The sequence below is a fragment of the Tetrao urogallus genome (assembly GCF_951394365.1).
Source record: "Tetrao urogallus genome assembly, chromosome: 22".
In the NCBI taxonomy this organism is placed as follows: Eukaryota; Metazoa; Chordata; class Aves; order Galliformes; family Phasianidae; genus Tetrao; species Tetrao urogallus.
The window spans coordinates 2,566,742-2,583,597 of record NC_136835.1 but is presented as its reverse complement, the minus strand read 5'-3'; the positions used below and the strand labels follow the sequence as shown (position 1 = coordinate 2,583,597).

Here is a 16,856-nt window from a genome sequence, read left to right as displayed (position 1 = left end):
ACGCGAAGCACCGTGGCCATGGGGTGGGCACAGGAGCATCCCGGGGCCGTCGATACGCGTTGGCAAACTGGACCCGAAATGGTGGAGCATAAACCAGCCTGCACCTGGACTGGTGGCACTGGGCAATGTGGGATCCGAGCGCATCTGGGTAGGGTGGGAAGGACACACCGCTTCCAGCTGCTGGGCTCCTGCATGCGGCTCGCTGAGCTTGGCACTGAGCTCCCATGTGCTGACCCTGCCAGGACGCACCCTTCTCCCCTTTCCCTGGTTTTTCCCTTCCCTGTTCCTTACCCTCATCTTCCCCCCCCCTCACCCACCCCCACCCCCCACCCCCCCCAAAAAGAAAAAGAGAGCACGGCGGGAGGGCGCGTTTCCGCATGGTTTGACACTGTTCCCCCTTCCATCTGTCTTTTCCTACCCAGAATTTCCCTACACCCCGTCTCCAATCGATGATCGCAAATCCATGGTGCAGCCGAACATCCCCACCCCTGTGATCGGGGGCATAGTGGGAGGAGTCTCGCTGGTCCTGGTGGTGGCCGTGGTGCTTTTTGTGGTGCTCCGCCGCCGGCGTCACACCTTCAAGGGTGATTACAGCACAAAGAAGCACGTGTACGGCAACGGCTACAGCAAAGCCGGCATCCCGCAGCACCACCCGCCCATGGCCCAGAACCTGCAGTACCCCGACGACTCGGACGACGAGAAGAAGCCTGGCCCATTGGGCGGCAGCACCTACGAGGATGAGGATGAGGATGCAGGAGCTGAGCGCAAGCTGGGCGGCCCCAACAAATACGAGGAGGACGCCAAGCGGCCGTACTTCACGGTAGACGAAGGGGAAGCGCACCCCGAACCTTACGACGAAAGGACACTCGGCTTCCAGTACGACCCCGAGCAGCTCGACATAGCAGAGAACATGGTCTCGCAGAATGACGGATCTTTTATTTCCAAAAAGGAGTGGTACGTGTAGCTCGGCTCGCCCCGGCTCCGGCCATGCACACACACACACACACACACACACACACACACACACACTCACGCGCATCCCCGAGCGGAGCCATGCACGGACCGGGGGCTCGGGGCGGGGGCAGCTTTGCTTTACGGATCATTTGTTTGGTGGGGGGAGGGTGGGGGGAAAAGGGAGGGGAGGATTGGATGGGGAGGTGGGAGGTCGGGTAATTATTTTCTCGGTTTTGGTTTTGCTTTTTTAATTTCTCTTGACGACTTTTCGTCCCCTTCTGTGGTGTTTGTATTGGTCGGTGGCTTAGGTGTTACTATTTGCTTTAACGACTGTTGCCCAGCCTGTATATTACACTCTGTTTGTGTCTCCGTGTCTCAGAGCGCCCTCCCCGAGGCTCCTCCTCCCGCTCCCACCCCCCTGAAACACTGGAATTTGTTTGTATGTCGTCGTCTTTTCTTTGCTTTAACCTCGGGAGGGGGTCCGGGGGCAGAAAAGCTCACGGCAAAGGAAGTGGAGGTGCCACAATTGGGGGAAGCGATTGCTCTCGGTGGGATATATGGGGTGTTCCCACTGCACTGAGGATCTGCTCCCAGCTCACAATGGCTCAATACAGGGATCATGGGGAAGGAAAGCCCTCGAACAAACCCCAGGTGCGTGGGCTGATAGCAGCGCGGAGCAACAGAGCTGCCATTTCCCTCCTGCCGTTCATCACCCTCCTGGCTTTTCATTTCTGCCTTTGTTGGAGCATGTTTTAAAAGAAAGACAAGGAGTATTTATTGCTGACGTTCCCTCTGCGACGGCTCAGAGAGGTGCTGGCTCTTCTCAGCCCTGTTGCACACCGGCGCGCATCCTCCCGCCCACCCGTGGCTTTGGGGTCCCTGTGTTTTATGATACCACTCAGACTTCGTCGTGTGTTTACACTTCTTTCTTCCTTCTTTCAGCCAGAGCATGCGGGCGGCTCGCTCTGTTTTAGCAATTTGGGGACGTATGGCTTCGCCTGCATTGATTGCCACTTTCCCAATACCCCGTCCCTCCTCTAAGCAAAGCCTCAGTAGATAGGGAGGTAGAGAGGAAGGAAGGAGGGAGTTGGCGTGTTGCTCTCATCCTCCTTCCCCCTGCCTTGTGGACTGCTGCTATCTCTGCTCTGTGGATAGATGGGATTCCAGGCACTAGGACCTGACACTGACCTTATCCACCTTCATTGGGTCGGGGCTTATTGCTCTTTTTTTATTTTTATTTTTATTTTTATTTTTTAATTGATGTATAAATAAATCTTTTGGTTTGGAAAGAAACCCCCAGTTTTCTGAGCTGTGTTGTCACGCACACCTGAAAGCAGCAGGACTCATTCTCCCCTTGCCTTACCCATTGGGTTTCATTCCCCAGTGTCACACTGCTGCAGGAGCAAGAGCATGGAGCCCGAGCCATGCAGATGAGCCAAGGTCAGGGCTCTGATCCATGCACGCGGGGCTCAGGCCAGGCAACACAGCTCATACCTACAGGCTGCAGCTCACTTTTATTGCGTTAGTGATGAGCAGGAGAGGGAAATCCGATTGCTGCGCTGTAATCTTTCTGCTGTTCCTGCCAGCCCTCCCTGCTTCCTGGCTTCTGGCAGAGCAGCCCCGTGCCACAGGAAGCTCTGTGTCCTCAATGAAGGGGATGCAATCTCTGACCCTGCAAATTGCTGTGTCCAGCAGTGATTCTTTCACATGCCATCTTAGTCCCAGGAGGTCCAGTCTTGCACTGCGTGGTGCTGTGGGTCCAGACGTCCCCAGGGTTGTTGATGCTCTGCCAGTAGGAGCTTAGCCTGCAGTGAAATTGTGTCCCAGAGACCCTGGGTGTGATGTGCTGCAGTGAGGGCATGCAGACCTGGGTGGTGGGACGGTGCCCAAGGTAGAGACTTGCAAGGAAATACGCTTTGACAGCCGTGAGCCTTCACTTAAAGGTGTCATGTTTGGAGATTTCCCATCCACAGACAGTCCTTACAGTTAGCCACGTGGGGTATGGAGAAACAAGGAGGCTCAGAGAATGGAGATAGCACAGCAATATGGGATCTCCAAGCTAGATGCTGCCAAGCTTCACCTTTTGCTGTTCCATATCAGTGCAGACACTGCAGCAGCTCAGGTCTAGGAAGGAGCTCAGCCACAGGAGCACAATGATGTGGCTCAGAAGGGGGGCAGGTGAGGATTTTCCACCCAGAGACCCACAGGCTCAGCATGGGTGCTGTGCCATGCAAGGTGCATGGTGCTTCCCTCTACTCCTCACCCCTGCTTCCTCCAGCATCACACTGGAGTTGCAATGATTTTGCTTCTTGCTGTTCCTTGCAAGGTCAGCTAATTGAGCAAAAGACTTATTGGGGTGGTAATTAGCGAGCTGATTAGCCGTTCATCTACAGCAAGGTAGGAGGAGAAAAAAAAAAACAAACCAAGACAACACTGCAGATTGATGTTCCATCTGAGAGCTGCCTTGATGCAGTCAAAGCATCACTCCCTGTGTGTGCCCAGGGTCACAGCCGCAGATAAGCCCCCTCTTTATGTGCAGACTGTTCTGCTGGCATTTCCCTCTCATTTTCCCTCTTATTCATTGCAATCCACCCCAGTGATGTTATTATTTTCACTTATTTAATTACAAGATGCTTTTTTTTTCCATTTTGCTCAATCGTTTTCATCCAGTCAAGGTTAAAAAGAAAAAAAAAAAAAACCTCCAAAACCCTGAAGTTTTCTTTAGCTTCAATAAATAAATAAAAAACTAATCAGACTCCAATGGTAGCATTGATTGCAATAAGGGACAGAGGGAGGCATTTTCCTGATGTGGAGCCCAAAAAAAAAATAAAGAAAACAACAGTTCAGCAGAAATCCCTGAAGGCTGCAGGGAGAGAGGCTCCAAAGATTGATCCTCAAGCAATTAGAGTGGGGTACAAAATTAACGAGGGGCTGCTGCACTCCTGGGCTGTTTTTCTTTCCCCTGTGCCCGCAGACAGCAGTGCACGTGCATGGAGATGTGAGCACCCCGAGGCTCTGGGAGCAGAGGGCAAGCTGCAGAGGGCAGGAGGAGGGGGATGCATTGCAGGAATGGGGATGGAGACCCTGTGGGAGCTGTGTGCCTTGCACGTGTGACGCACCTGGGGTGAATGTAGGGAGCAAAAGGAGTCGGGCCCTCGGTGGCACAAAGCAGCAGCGGGGGAGACGTCCTGACTGAGGATCAGTTCTTTTCTTTGATTGTTTCATTCCTTAAAGTGGCTCCTTAAACTCCAGTGATTTTTTTCTCTCTCTTTCTTCTCCCCCTTGCTGTAATTATCATTGTGGAATAACGGAACGGACAAACGACCCCAACCCCGCTTTTTTCTCTTTTTTCTTTCTGATTTTTTTTTTCCTTTTTTTTTTTTTTTTTTTTTTTTTGTAATCTGTGCTGTAAGTGCTTTTGTAAAAAAAATAAAATAAAATAAAATAACGTAATGGACTTTTATGATTTTTTTGTTTGTTTGTTTGTTTGTTTGTTTGTTTTCCATCCTTTGTAATGATTTGTTTGAGGTCCGGGGGAGGGAGGGGTGCGTTTTCATGGTTATAATTTGTGTGGGCAGGGTGTTGCAGCACCCTTCCTTTTACTTGTATAAAACAAGAGGAAAAAAAACAAAAAACAAAAAAAAAAAATGATGACAGACAATAGTGGCTCAGCTGTGGAAGAAAAAAAAAAAATGTACTTTTTTATAAATAAAGAATTTTAAAAGAAAAAGAAACCTTCTCTTCTCTTTGTGCCTCTGCGACCGCGTGGTTCCGCACCCTGGGGCTGGGAGCTGTGAGCAATGGCAGTGGCAGAAGTGGCACCGCCAGGTCTGTTCCTGTGATGTACTGTGTTTGGCAATGGGAGCTGCTTTGTAGATGAAGGCAGAAGGCTGAGGCTTAAGGGATCTCCGGAGCAGCAAAGAGAAAGAGGATGGGGAATGATGGGTTTTGCCACTGACATTGGTGGTATTATGTGAAAGTCTTGGGCGGTAGATTCAAAATAAAGGAAGGGAGAGAGTTTTTTTTCTCCCTTCAGTGTAAACAGTGAGGCTCCTCGTCAAAGGATGCTGCTAAGGCCAACAGGTTGGCTGAGCTGAGAAGTGTTTTTGCCCATGGCAGAAAGAATCTATCAAAGTCTATTAAAAATTCTGACATTCTCCAGCTCATGAAGTCCTTCAGCTGCTGCCAGCTGTAGCAGAGGGGACAGGTTATTGGAGAAGTGTCACACCTGCTCTCCCTTACATCTTCTCTAGATATGTGCAGTCAGCTGCAATGGGACTGGGCTGTGCCAGCCTTGGGTTGATGTGGTGGGGTGGGCAGGATGGCTCAGATGGATTGGGTGGGTCGGATAGGTAGGATGGGGTAGGATGGGTTGGATGTGGTCGGATAGATCAGATGGGTAGGGTTGGTAGGATGGGTGGGATTGGTAGGGCTGGCAGGACGTGGGAGGAGGTGGTTGGATGGGTAAGATTGGTTGGATGGCTCAGATGGTAAGGTTGGTGAGGTGTGTAGGACTGATAGGATTGCTCAGATGGGTTTAGGAAGGGTAAGATTGGTGGGGTGGGTAGGATGGGTTGGATGGGTGGGATTGGTGGGGTGTGTAGGATGTGATAGGATAGGTTGACTGGCTAGGATTGGTAGGATGTGTAGAGTGTGGAAGGATGTGGTAGGATGTGGTAGGATGGATAGGATGTGCCTGTAGTCCAGCACCTGGCTGCCATAGCGATCATGCATCAAAACCTACTGAATGCTGTTGGGATGCCAAGGGCCCATTGGAAGGAAAGATCAGTCAGGCTGCATCCCTGCATTTCAGTGACTGATCTCTGCGTTGGAAAGAACAGTTTACCTTTTCCCTTTCCTCCAGCTTCCTTGCTGTGCTACAAAGACAGCCTTGTTCCCAAAGATCAAGGCAGACAGCTCTGCAAGTCTCAGGCTTTTGCAAGAGAGTGAGAGACAAAGGAAGTGAGAGATCAGAGGAAATGTGCACACTCTTCCTTGTGCAGGTATCAACAGGTGCTTTGCCATGCCTCTGGCTTGGAGAATCCTCCTGGGGAAGCATCTTTGCACCCGACTTCAGCACATGGGATGGAAAGAAAGACACGAGGGGCTGCCTTTGCCCCATGGTCCTGCTGGGAAATGCTGCATAGATTCCCAGGCCATGTCTGCCACAGTTAAGCAGTGATGGATAAAACCCATTGCATTGCATGGGGCCTCTTCTGAGCAGCTCAGGTTGCAGAGAGCTGAACGCAGCGGGAGCTGACTCCCATGCAGCACCCCTAAGTATTGTGTTTCTCTGGAACAAAACAGAAACACGTTGGGGGCAGGAATGCCAGCAATGCATGCAGCCCATGGAATGATGGCAGCGTGGCTTGGATCTCTTCTCAAAGCCACATCGCTGCAGGCCAGCACCGCTGGCTACAAAGCAGCTTCAGAGCGCTGTCAGTCAGCAGAGAGGCAGAGGAGGAGCCCGGTGGGACAGCAGGGTTGAGCAAGGGGAGTGAGTTCTGCCAGCCCAGCACAGAGCAAGCAATGGAGATGTGCCTGCCTGGAACCAGCTGTGCACAGAGCACAGGGCTGAAATGTCCATGGTGAAGGCACGGAGCCATCAGAGCTGGGTGTGAGCACATCCAGTGATTGACTACAATGGAGTTATGCTTATTTCCACCCCCATAGATTAACATCACCTAAGCAGGATTTGCAAGGAGTGAGAGTGAGACGCAGCCAAGCGTAAGGAGGGAATTAGCAGGCGATCTGCCTGGCAGCTCTGGGCACAGGCACCTGGGAGCATGCTTGCAGACAGGTGGATCTCACAGGAATCCACACGCATGGCACACTCAGAAGTGCCAGAAGGACGATGGCCAGCAGGCAGGGAAGAAAGCAGGAAGGCTGGGAGATGGCAGGTTGGAAGGGGTGGCAGCTCCAGGAGTGCTGGGATGGATTGGGTCAGAGTCATTGACTCATTCATTGGGAGGCAAGAGGTTGGAGGTGGATCACCCAAGGTCGCACGTATTGCCAGGTCTTCTGAGGCTGGAAAAGGTGAACCAGGAGAAATTTGCTGGCTCAGAGCAGGGTGAATTATCTGTAGCAACAACTTTGTTTGATTAATTTTTTTTTTTTTTTTCCGTGGTTTCACATTATTTGCAAACTTGAGTTTGATTTGAATGAACATATTTGTGAGAGGAAATTGCTTTATGCAAATGCACTCCAGCTGGGGGACCTGCAGCACCACAAAGTGCTGCTGTGCCTCAGATGCCCTCCGTGGTGCCTGGCAGAAGGCAAGGGCTCCTCCTCCCAACAAGGCACTTCATAAATAAGCCGAACATTTAAATATATGATAAAAATGTTGCATCACCCAAGTTCTCAAAAGGTCCCGGTTGATGGGTACAGCCACTGGAGAGGCCAATCCATCTGCCCACCCCACGGGGAGAGGTGCCCTCATGTCTCTGTTCCCCTTTATCTCTCCCTGCTCCTCTCAAACTCCCACCAGCCTGTTTATCGCACTGGTTTGAAAAGAAAATTGCCAACTTCACACCTGTCAGCTTTAACTGATTGCCTGTCGCACCAGGGGAGGGAGCCCATCCGTATGGCCCTGGCCTCACAGCCTCGGCTCACCAGGGGAACGTCTCCATCCCTCGAGGAACGAAATGCTTCATTTCCCATCTCCTGGCCTCATTTTGTCGCCCTGCTCTAGCTCCCAGCCCTTTCAATTACCGCTTTGCAATAATAATGAACGGGGGCTTTCAGCTGGCACACAGCTTCGTCCACCCGAGGAGCCGAGCTCATCATGAAACACTCATCCTCCGAGGGCCATGCTAACCCTGCTGGGCTAAAAAGTGCCCTTCCTGCTGGTGATAAGGAGGTGTGACAGCAGCAAAAGTGTGCAGGAAACCCGGGCAAGGTTCTGGGGGGCACTCAGGACTAAGGCCTATGGGATCTACACCAACAGGAGTTGCTATCCCCACCAGGTGCCTTCCCACAAGTTCATCCCCCTTCCCATATAGGATCTGGAGATTTAGCCCTGACTGTGCCCTTCCTTAACCAAGAAGAGGTGGGAGGAGAAGCAGGGGCACCCAGTGCAGCTGCTGCCAGCTGTGCCAGCTCCATGGCTGTGACATGAATGCGGCAGCTGCCTGGGATTATGAGTAGATACCAGAGTGGGAATGCAAAGTCTGAATGGTAAACACCACAGAGCTGTCCAGAAATAATGGCATGGGGGCTTGGTAATAGGGAGGAATCGTAATTAAATAGAAATTAGTTACTTAAATGGTCACTTCCTGGGGTTTCGTTGATGTCCGATTAACTTAACTTTTAATTTGCATAAGCAATAAATGTTTAATTATGTTATTAATATATTTGAGTTGAGGAGCTTATGGGCTTTTATAATTGGCATTTAACTAGATAGTTCCAGCGTATTAACTGATGTTTCATAGCTCCACACGAGGCTTCCCAATTATAACTGACCTAAAAATGGGCTTGGAGGACCTGCCTTGATGGTGCTACCTGAGCTACAGAGCAGAGGAGATGGCATGGAGCAGCTCTGCATCCTTTTAGGATTTAACTAGCCCAGTTTACACTAAAAACTAACAGCAGTGAGTTAGGGATCTCTTTGGCTGAGTTTTCAACCCATTTGCTTTGGGAGTACCCAGATGGTGCCCAGGGCAAGACGGTTGGTTCTGCCATCCTCCAACATGCAGAAATCGCTTTGTATCCCAGAAACCACGAACAAATTTCTGTTTCCAAGACAGATCATGAATAGTCATTGACATCTTTTGCCTTTTCTAAATTATGACTGCCCTCTTGACATTCTCCATCTGGTAAAGTGCCTATAGAGCACTGCAAAGGGTTTGTTTGTTCCTGTTGCATTCCCCTGCGTGACCTTTGCCGTTGTACCAACCTTTGCAGCTTCTCTTTCACGCTGACAGGTCTCTCTCTTTGCAGCTCTTCTGTTTGATCTGTATCGGAGACAGGGGAAGCTCTGCAAGCTAACAAATGCTCAGCTGGATACGGTTGTGAGGATAAATACTGGTGGTTAAGGCAGAGCAGGGCTTGGAGGTGGTGGGAAGTCAGGAGGGAATGAGTGTTAGGAGCATTTCTTTACCACGAGCAGGAGATTGCAGCCATGCAAACGTGGAGCTGATCTCAGCTTTGGGAACGTGCAAGGTAGAGCCATCCCATGGTGGAAGCACCCTGGAAGCAAAACCGTGGCCCAGGCACGTGGTCAAGGAGAATGAGACATTCCCAGGAGAGATGCTAAAACAAATTAACTCCGTTAGTGCAGATGATAAGAGTGTGAGCTGAAGTCCACGTCCCTTCCCTCTGACAGAACTTGTCTCGTGGCTGCTTGTAACAGCGTGACCCCAACGGGGTCCTTCATCAAGGAAGCAGGGTTGTATCTCTGGCTCAGCAGGGACCCGCTGTGCTCTGGTTGGTGAGAGCAGGCTGCTGAGATGAAAAGATGTAATGGGAGTCAGGATGTGGCCCCTTCGTTCCTCCAGGAGAGGCAATTTCGTGTGTCATCACCTCCTCTAGATTGTACAGCAGTAGAAATAAATTACCAAAGGGATTTGATTGTTCATTACTCCGCTGAACTGCAAGGAAATGAAGCAGAACTAAAATTAAGGGCTGGGAGGCAGAGGGAACATCAGAGAACTCAGGGCCCATCTTCTACCCAAAGCCAGGCTGGGGCAGTGTCCATACAGCTGCATTGAGGTGGAAAGCATGTGGCACAGGGCAAGCAGGCTGGGGAGGGCAAGGCGAGATCTTTGCTGGGCCCCATGGGGTTAATGTGCTGCTCCTTATCCTCGCTCCACCCCAGCTACCAGCAGACCCAGGGAGGCATGCAAGGTGAGGTCAGCAAGGGTTAAAGCCACATTCCAGGCATGCTTTGCAGCCAGCAGCTCCTTAACCCGGGATGGCTCCGTTGCTGCTACCATGCTGGAGAGGAAAGGGCAGAGCTGATCCTCACCTGGCAGGGCTGAGTGAATGGCAAAGCGATTGCCTGTGCAGGAATGTGTGTGAAATCCCACTAAAACCCAGCAGGTCCCTTCGTCCGCTTGCAGCTGGGCATGCTCTTCAAAGCTGCACCCTGCGGAGGGCTGGCTCGCACACCGTGCTGCCAGAAGCATGAAACCTCACCAGAGGTGAGCCAGCCGTCTGCATGGGCTGGGACTGATCAAAATTACAGAGAAAAACAAAAAGGCAAAGATCTGACAGGGATGCTGTGATTAGTGCCTATGCAGTGGGCTACCCGTGCTGCAAACCAGCTTGTGCCCGGGGGTGGATCTGCTGCTGCGGCGTGTCTCAAATCAGCCAATCCTGTTCGTCTCTGGAAGCTAACTGGGGACGTGTTTGCTCTGCCAAGCTTTTCAGCTCCGTTTAATTTAGCTCTGCAAACTCGCCGTGTCTCAGGCTCCGTTGGAATGTGTCAGGTGGGGTGCATTATAAATATGCATCATCCGATCTCGTGGTGTTGCTCGAAGGTTCAGCGGGTGGAAAGAGCCCAGTAAGTGCTAACCCCCATCCTCTGGCTCAGGACAGCAATCCGGGTCACAGACGGGCTTATCTGGAGCTGGCACTCCACTGGGACACTGTGTTAAGAGTGTAGGATGAACATGCCTGAGCAGGGATGCGACTGAGCACCAAGGTTATGTTAACTCTAGCAAGGCTGGCAGTTTAGCAGAGCTTCAGAGCTGCCAGCCTAACAAAAGGAGGGGAATAGTGATTCTTCCCTATTGATTTGCAATGTGTCAGTGAGCAAAGAAGCACAGTGCTGAGTGCCTTGGCTAGCCAGCCATGAAATAGATGGGAGTTTGTTTTGTGCAGGGTGGGGATAAACATGGAGGGAAACCTACTTGACAATTGGCTACAGATGCAGGAATGCCTTTTAGCAAATGGTTTTCTGGAGGGGTTGTGGGTTGTTAAGTTGGTTATTTTGTGTGGTAGACTGGAGCACGAGCAGTCGGACTGTCAGAAGATCTGTGGGGCTCAGGTTATGCTATCAGCCATTCCATGGGGCTCAGGTTGGACCATTAGCAGTCCTGTGGGGCTCAGTCTCTCTCTGAGGAAGCTGGTACGATAGAAGAAAGATAGTGCAGCTGTGAGACCACCAAGGCTTTCCTGCACACCTGGACCTCTGTCCCACACCACTCCAGCCTGCAAGTCAAGCTGGGTTCCATTCTGCTCCTTGGCACACTGCAGCACGGCTGGGATTGCCCATCCAATCTGAGCTTTGCACTAAATGTCAGCCCCAGAGCAGCACAAACCCATGGTGGGGATGCGCTGTACCTCTTTCTCAAGCCTGAACCCCAAGATCAGCCAGGTGCTTTGTGATGCAGACATCCCAGCCACACGAGCAGCTCTGAGACACAAAACCTTCCCCCCCCCCAAAGTGCGACAGACACAATCTCTCCTTTCCATTCCTCCTACAGCATCCTCTCCATGGCCACGTGAGCCATTTCCTCCGCTCTGACTTTGGGTTCCCTTCGGGAACATCGCTCTCCCCCTCATGCGAGCTGGTTCTGCAAAGCCCTCATTGTTCCCCTGTTTTTATTTACTGCTGTGCTCTGCAGCTGCACTGTGTCACCCCGCGGGCACGGCGCGTGCGGACAGCTCTGTCTGTTTGTCTCATGGTTTGGAACACAATCACAGCCATGAGCACGGAGCGGGCATTAAATCACAGTCACAGCTCCATCCCTGCCAGCGCTTCTTCCTTTCCTGTGTCTGCTTCCACCTCCAGAAGAGAACAAAGCAACGATACCCAACTGCTCCGAAAGAGGCTGGGGGTGGGGTGTCCTTCTTTTCTCCTTAATTGTAATACGTTGAATTAATTCATTTTCCAGCCAGAATGAGGAGTTCCCAGCAGCCCTTCGACATCCAGATAAGGCTGAGCTGCTCACTCAGCCCCTTTGGGTTCTCTGCTACCTGCCTCACTGCCAACATGAACTTTTTGGAGAGTTTTAAATTATTCGAGCATGACACAGAGCAAGGGGTTTTGCATTCTTAATTGGCAAAGCCTTTTCCCACTCCACTCTGGAGGCCCCTGAGCTGTCCTGCCAATTTACTCTGATCCTGATTCACAGGCCTTGCAAACATCTTCCCAGGGCTGCCCGAAAGCACTGGCAGCGTAACCAAATCCTCGTCTGTCAGTTCCTATCATCTGCTCCTGAGGCATTCCCAGTCTCCTCTGTTGGGTTCCCAGCACTGTCCTGCAGCCGCTGTGCCCTCAGAAAGGCAGGGAGCATCTCGAGGCACTGGGGTCAGCAGCCCTCTGAAATGCACCAGCTGCAGCTCTGCTCAGGGGAAGGGACACCAAGGAAAGAAGCAGCTGGGGAGGCAGATGATAGAAGAGAAAGAAAAAGAAAGAGGGAAGGGGGAGCAGAAGGAAGGGCTCTCTGCCAGTTCCTAGGTGGGCTCCTCCAGCACCCAGCATCTCTGCTGGGAGAAGAACTGCACCCGCAGGGACAGGGCTTGTCACAGGGGTTTGTCACTGCCTGGCAGTGCAGTGTTGCCTTAGGCAGCTGTGATGGGTAGCAGCACCCAGATGTTCACCCCAGAGCCTGGAGAGGTTGGTAGGAAGGAGGCACTCTGATAGACACCCCGAAACAACTGCACTTCTCCTTCTATTCTCCTAATTCATAGAATCACAGAATCATTCAGGTTGGAGAAGACCCTTCAGATCCCCCAGCCCCAACCCATCTCCTCTGACCGTGTCCCCAAGTGCCACATCTCCACAGTTCTGGAACCCCTCCAGGGACGGTGACCCCATCACCTCCCTGTGCACCTGTGCCTCTGCCCACTTTATTGGAGTGAACCTCTCCTGGCACAAATTAAGGCCATTAGTTCTCACCCTATAAAAAAAAAACAAAACACAACACTTCAGGTATTTGCATGTCATCCATTCTCTCTCCTCATCACCTTTACCCAGTGCCCTATATTTTCTTCTTACCCACAGACTGATGGCTTCGTTTTCACCTCTCTAATTCTCCCTGCCCCCTTTCTGCTGTAACACAGCCCTGTTAAGGCTCTCACAGATCCATTCCAGTGCTGCTTATTTGTTTCCTCACCTCTTGCTCCTTCCACCCCATCCCCAGGCACACACCTGCTGATTTACAGTGTCGGCAGGAAGCTGACGTTCCCTGCTCCCTACCTGCAGACCCAGAGCCATTCGGGACCAATCCATCAAGGATATGCCCCAGCCAGAGGGACTGGAAGATTCCCCACCATCACAATCACAACTGCCATCTAGGGGCTTGGATTGCGACGTGGCAGCTGTCTGCCTGAGCACGGCTGCAAGCAAGCTGTCTCAAGGCAGAAATATTATTTACAAGATAATGTGGCTTATGGAGAAGGGAAGAGGGGGAAAAATGACTGCCTGTGGGGAGCAGAGCTCGGTGTTTTGATGACTGCAACATCCTGCCATTGGCAGGAAGACATACAGCTCTGAGCCCTTAATTGGGGATGGGGTGCTGCTGATGCAGGCTCTGGGGTGTCCTCACCAGGTTTACATGGAGTCTGCAGGGAAGAGATGGGGGATCTGTGCTCAGACAGTTCCCAGGGCAAGTTTTGCATCAAAACGTCTTGGCACCATGCTGTGAGTTCACATGTGCTGCACTGATGCAGTAAACCTGCCAGGTCTGTGCTCTTCAATTCTCTGGTATAGACCAGAGAGAGCAGTGCCCTGGGAAATGTTTGTACACCTCGTTTCACTCCTGCATGACAGCAGCAAATCTGGATGGTGGAGAGGGCTGCCTGCATGGGAATGGGGCTGCTGGCAAGGACCCAGCCCCATGTATGATGGTGGGGTGCAGGGAGATCCAACCTTCAGCTGAACCCATGGTGTGAAGGGGAGAAAACCTGCATGAGTGATCCTGTCTTTCAGGCACGTGTGCTTGTGTGTTTCATATGTGGGCATCATTCTGAGGCTTTGGGGATGGGTGACCACCCAACTCTGGGAGAACCAAGGCTGTATAGTCCAGGATTCAGACTCAGAGCAGCCAGGAGCCAGAGCAGCAAGAAAAATATGAGAGTGAGGTGTGACAGACACGTTCTACAAAGTACCTTTTCCCCTCATCCTTGTCTCGCTCCCTTCTCCTGGATCTCTTTTCCTTTTCCTCCTCCTCTCCTTCTTCCTCCATTCCAATTATCTCCTTCTTTCATCAGTGCTGGAGCTGTAAGTACAAAGTACCAATTAGCTAGTTTTCAAGTTTAATTAGGTTGGAAGGTAGAGCAAATTAAATCCTTTTATCGTACGTTTCAAAGCGCTTTCCCATCAAGCCCATGGGATGGGATTCCTTTGCAGGAGGACCATGTCAGCTGCTGGGGAGATGTCTCATGTCACTGAGCACTGCAGCCATGGGGCGAATGGGGGATGGAGGGCAAGAGAAGATCCATCTCCCTCACCCCTGCATCCTGCACTCAGCTTTGTAAGGCTTTAGGGTGACAGGCATTGAGGCACATCTTCCCTCAATGCATCGCCTATTGGTGCTCAGCTTTCCCAAGCTGTGCATTAAAAGCTCTGCTCTCCTCTGTTCCAACAGTAGTCAACGAAGAGTCTGAGCGGCTTGGCTCCTCCACACCAATTCTACGTCTGCTGAATGCCTTAACTCTCTCTCCTGTGCTTCCTTGTGTGTTGCAGACAAGCCACTACCTCAGGGCGCCCTGGGAGGCATCATTGGCATCGTGGGAGGTGTCATCGCTGCAGCTCTCATCCTTGGCGTGGCTGTCACCGTCTTCATTGTCTACAGGAGGCAACAGAAGGAACGCACAGAGGCAGACCACGACCTGTGAGTAGCCCTGGGCTGGCAGGGAGCACAGCAGCTGTGGGATGGGGCGGCACAGAGTGCTTCTGTCTCCTTTGCTCCCTGAGCGCACAGAGCCTTTTTGCTGCCGTTCATCCCCTTCTGCCCCCTTTTCCTTCCTTCATGGCCCCTGGTGCTTCCCATCCTGCTCACTCTTATTTCTGGATGCTTCTCCTGAGCCCTCAGTGGAAGCTGAAGCTCACTTCACCCAATGCTGCACGTACAGTGCATCCCTGGGCACAGCACGGCTGCTCAGTGCCACTCTCACCTATAGAGGGAGGAGAGGACCCAGCTCCTCCTTCACCAGTGAATGACTTCAGGCTCCTGAGCTGGACTGAATCCCATTCTGCCATCAGAGATGGGTCTCTGATAGACCCTCAGAGAGGATTCCCATCCACCTATACCTGGTGCCATCCTGAAGGCGGATGCAGGAGCACCCCCAGGTGCTCTCCTTTGGCAGAAGCTCATTTTGCTCTGCCCCACACTGCAATGCAATGAGAACATTCAGAAATACCTTCCCTGGCCACTCCCTACACGGCTTTGAATCATCACAGAGCACCCCTCCCTTCCCACTTCCCAGGGAGGCACCAAGCCCCCAAGGCTGGAAGTTGCTTTTATCACCCCCAGCCCTCCCCACCATCGCTGTTACATTTGGCCACATTTTGTGCTCCATTTAATCCCATTTGAGAGAGGGCATGGGAGGACAGCAAGCAAGGGAGGGAAGGGAACCAGGGAAAACAGAAAGGCACACACACACACACACACAAAAATAGCACCACAAGGTGAAACTGCATCAACAGCATCAGCCCTGTAGCAGAGATGCATTCAGATGATCCATTTCCCACAGTGTCCCTCCAGGAAGGCACAAAGAAGAGTCAATTTAGCCAAGAATAGAAACACAGTGGTGCCCCAGAGCATAAGGGGTGGTGGAGCCCAGTCCAAAGCCTTGCAAAATTCAGAGCATTTCTTTTCTTTAAAGTCAACATCCTGCAGAGCTCTTGGAGCCCACTGCACCCTTCCCTTCACCAGTAGCCCCAGTCCCATGCTGGAATCCAATGTGCTGCCAAGGAAAGTCGCCCATCCCAATCGGAAGATCTGATGAAGTTTGTAGGAGAAGGGAGGGGAAGCTGGCTAATTAGTGGATCGGAGTTTTAATAAGTTTTGTAAAAGGATTAGACACATCTGTGCATACAGACGGAATGTGCAGAGACAGGCTCTGGGCTGGGATTATAACGGCTGCCAATCCCTGTGTGCTCTGGGGCAAAAGCTGATCCCCTGAGTGGGGGTCAGGGCTAAACCCCATGCATGGCATAGCATGGGGATGAGGGAGATTCCAGCTCCCACTGGAAAACCTGTGGTGGAAGCTACAGCCCCAAATAAGTCCCCTACTGGGGGTTGCCATCACCTCGCTGGTTTGCACTGGCACCTGGCACTCGCTGGTGCTCCCAGCCACCATATGAGCATCCATCCCATGGGATGCTTGGAGCCACCCCAAAGCAGCACTGAGAGACAGGGATCTCAGCTACACCCCCGTGGTCTGCAATCCAACACAGGGAAGTGCTTGGAAATGGGAGCAGGGTGCTAGGAGGGCGTTCGTTTCTGTTTAACAATTCTAATCAGGGTGAGAGAAAGAAAAGAGGGGAGTTGCTGAGAATAACCCGTATGATTATACTGACAGTTTGGTGACAAACACAGTCAAATCCTCAGTGTGTGCAGGATCCAGCCTGCTGTGGCACATGAAAGCAGGCAGACCCCTTCCTCCTGCTCTCTAATCAGCTGCCACTTCTCTTCCCTTAGCATTGACTTGCCTCCCTCCCACAAACCTGCCCCTCCGCCGAAGAGGAAGCAGGAGTTGAAAAGCCACCTGACTACTGAAGACATCCAGGTACGCCTCTTGCCTTGCTGCCAGCTCCTTTCCATGGCGAAGGGAGCAGGCAGTGCCCCCAAAGCCTGGATTTGGGATCACAGGGTTTGCAGGAGCCCAAAACCCCGTGGCATGGGCTTTGGGGGGCAGCAAGTCCCAAAGATGGACACCTGGGATGGGAAGCAGTGGGTGAGGACTTGTTTGCCCATGATGGGCACAGATTGAGAGCTGTAGTTTGGCCC

At 51.9% G+C, this 16,856-nt stretch overlaps 1 protein-coding gene across 1 annotated transcript in view; it reads left to right on the top strand.

Annotated features, from left to right (window-relative positions):
• NECTIN1 (nectin cell adhesion molecule 1) overlaps window positions 1–16,856 on the top strand; it is a gene marked incomplete at both ends in the record, with an annotated part of 71,050 nt that overhangs the window by 43,488 nt on the left and 10,706 nt on the right. The window contains 2 exons of the mRNA XM_079545809.1: window positions 14,588–14,735; window positions 16,548–16,635. Coding sequence (XP_079401935.1) covers window positions 14,588–14,735; window positions 16,548–16,635 — 236 coding nt within the window. The remainder of the gene's footprint in view (window positions 1–14,587; window positions 14,736–16,547; window positions 16,636–16,856) is intronic.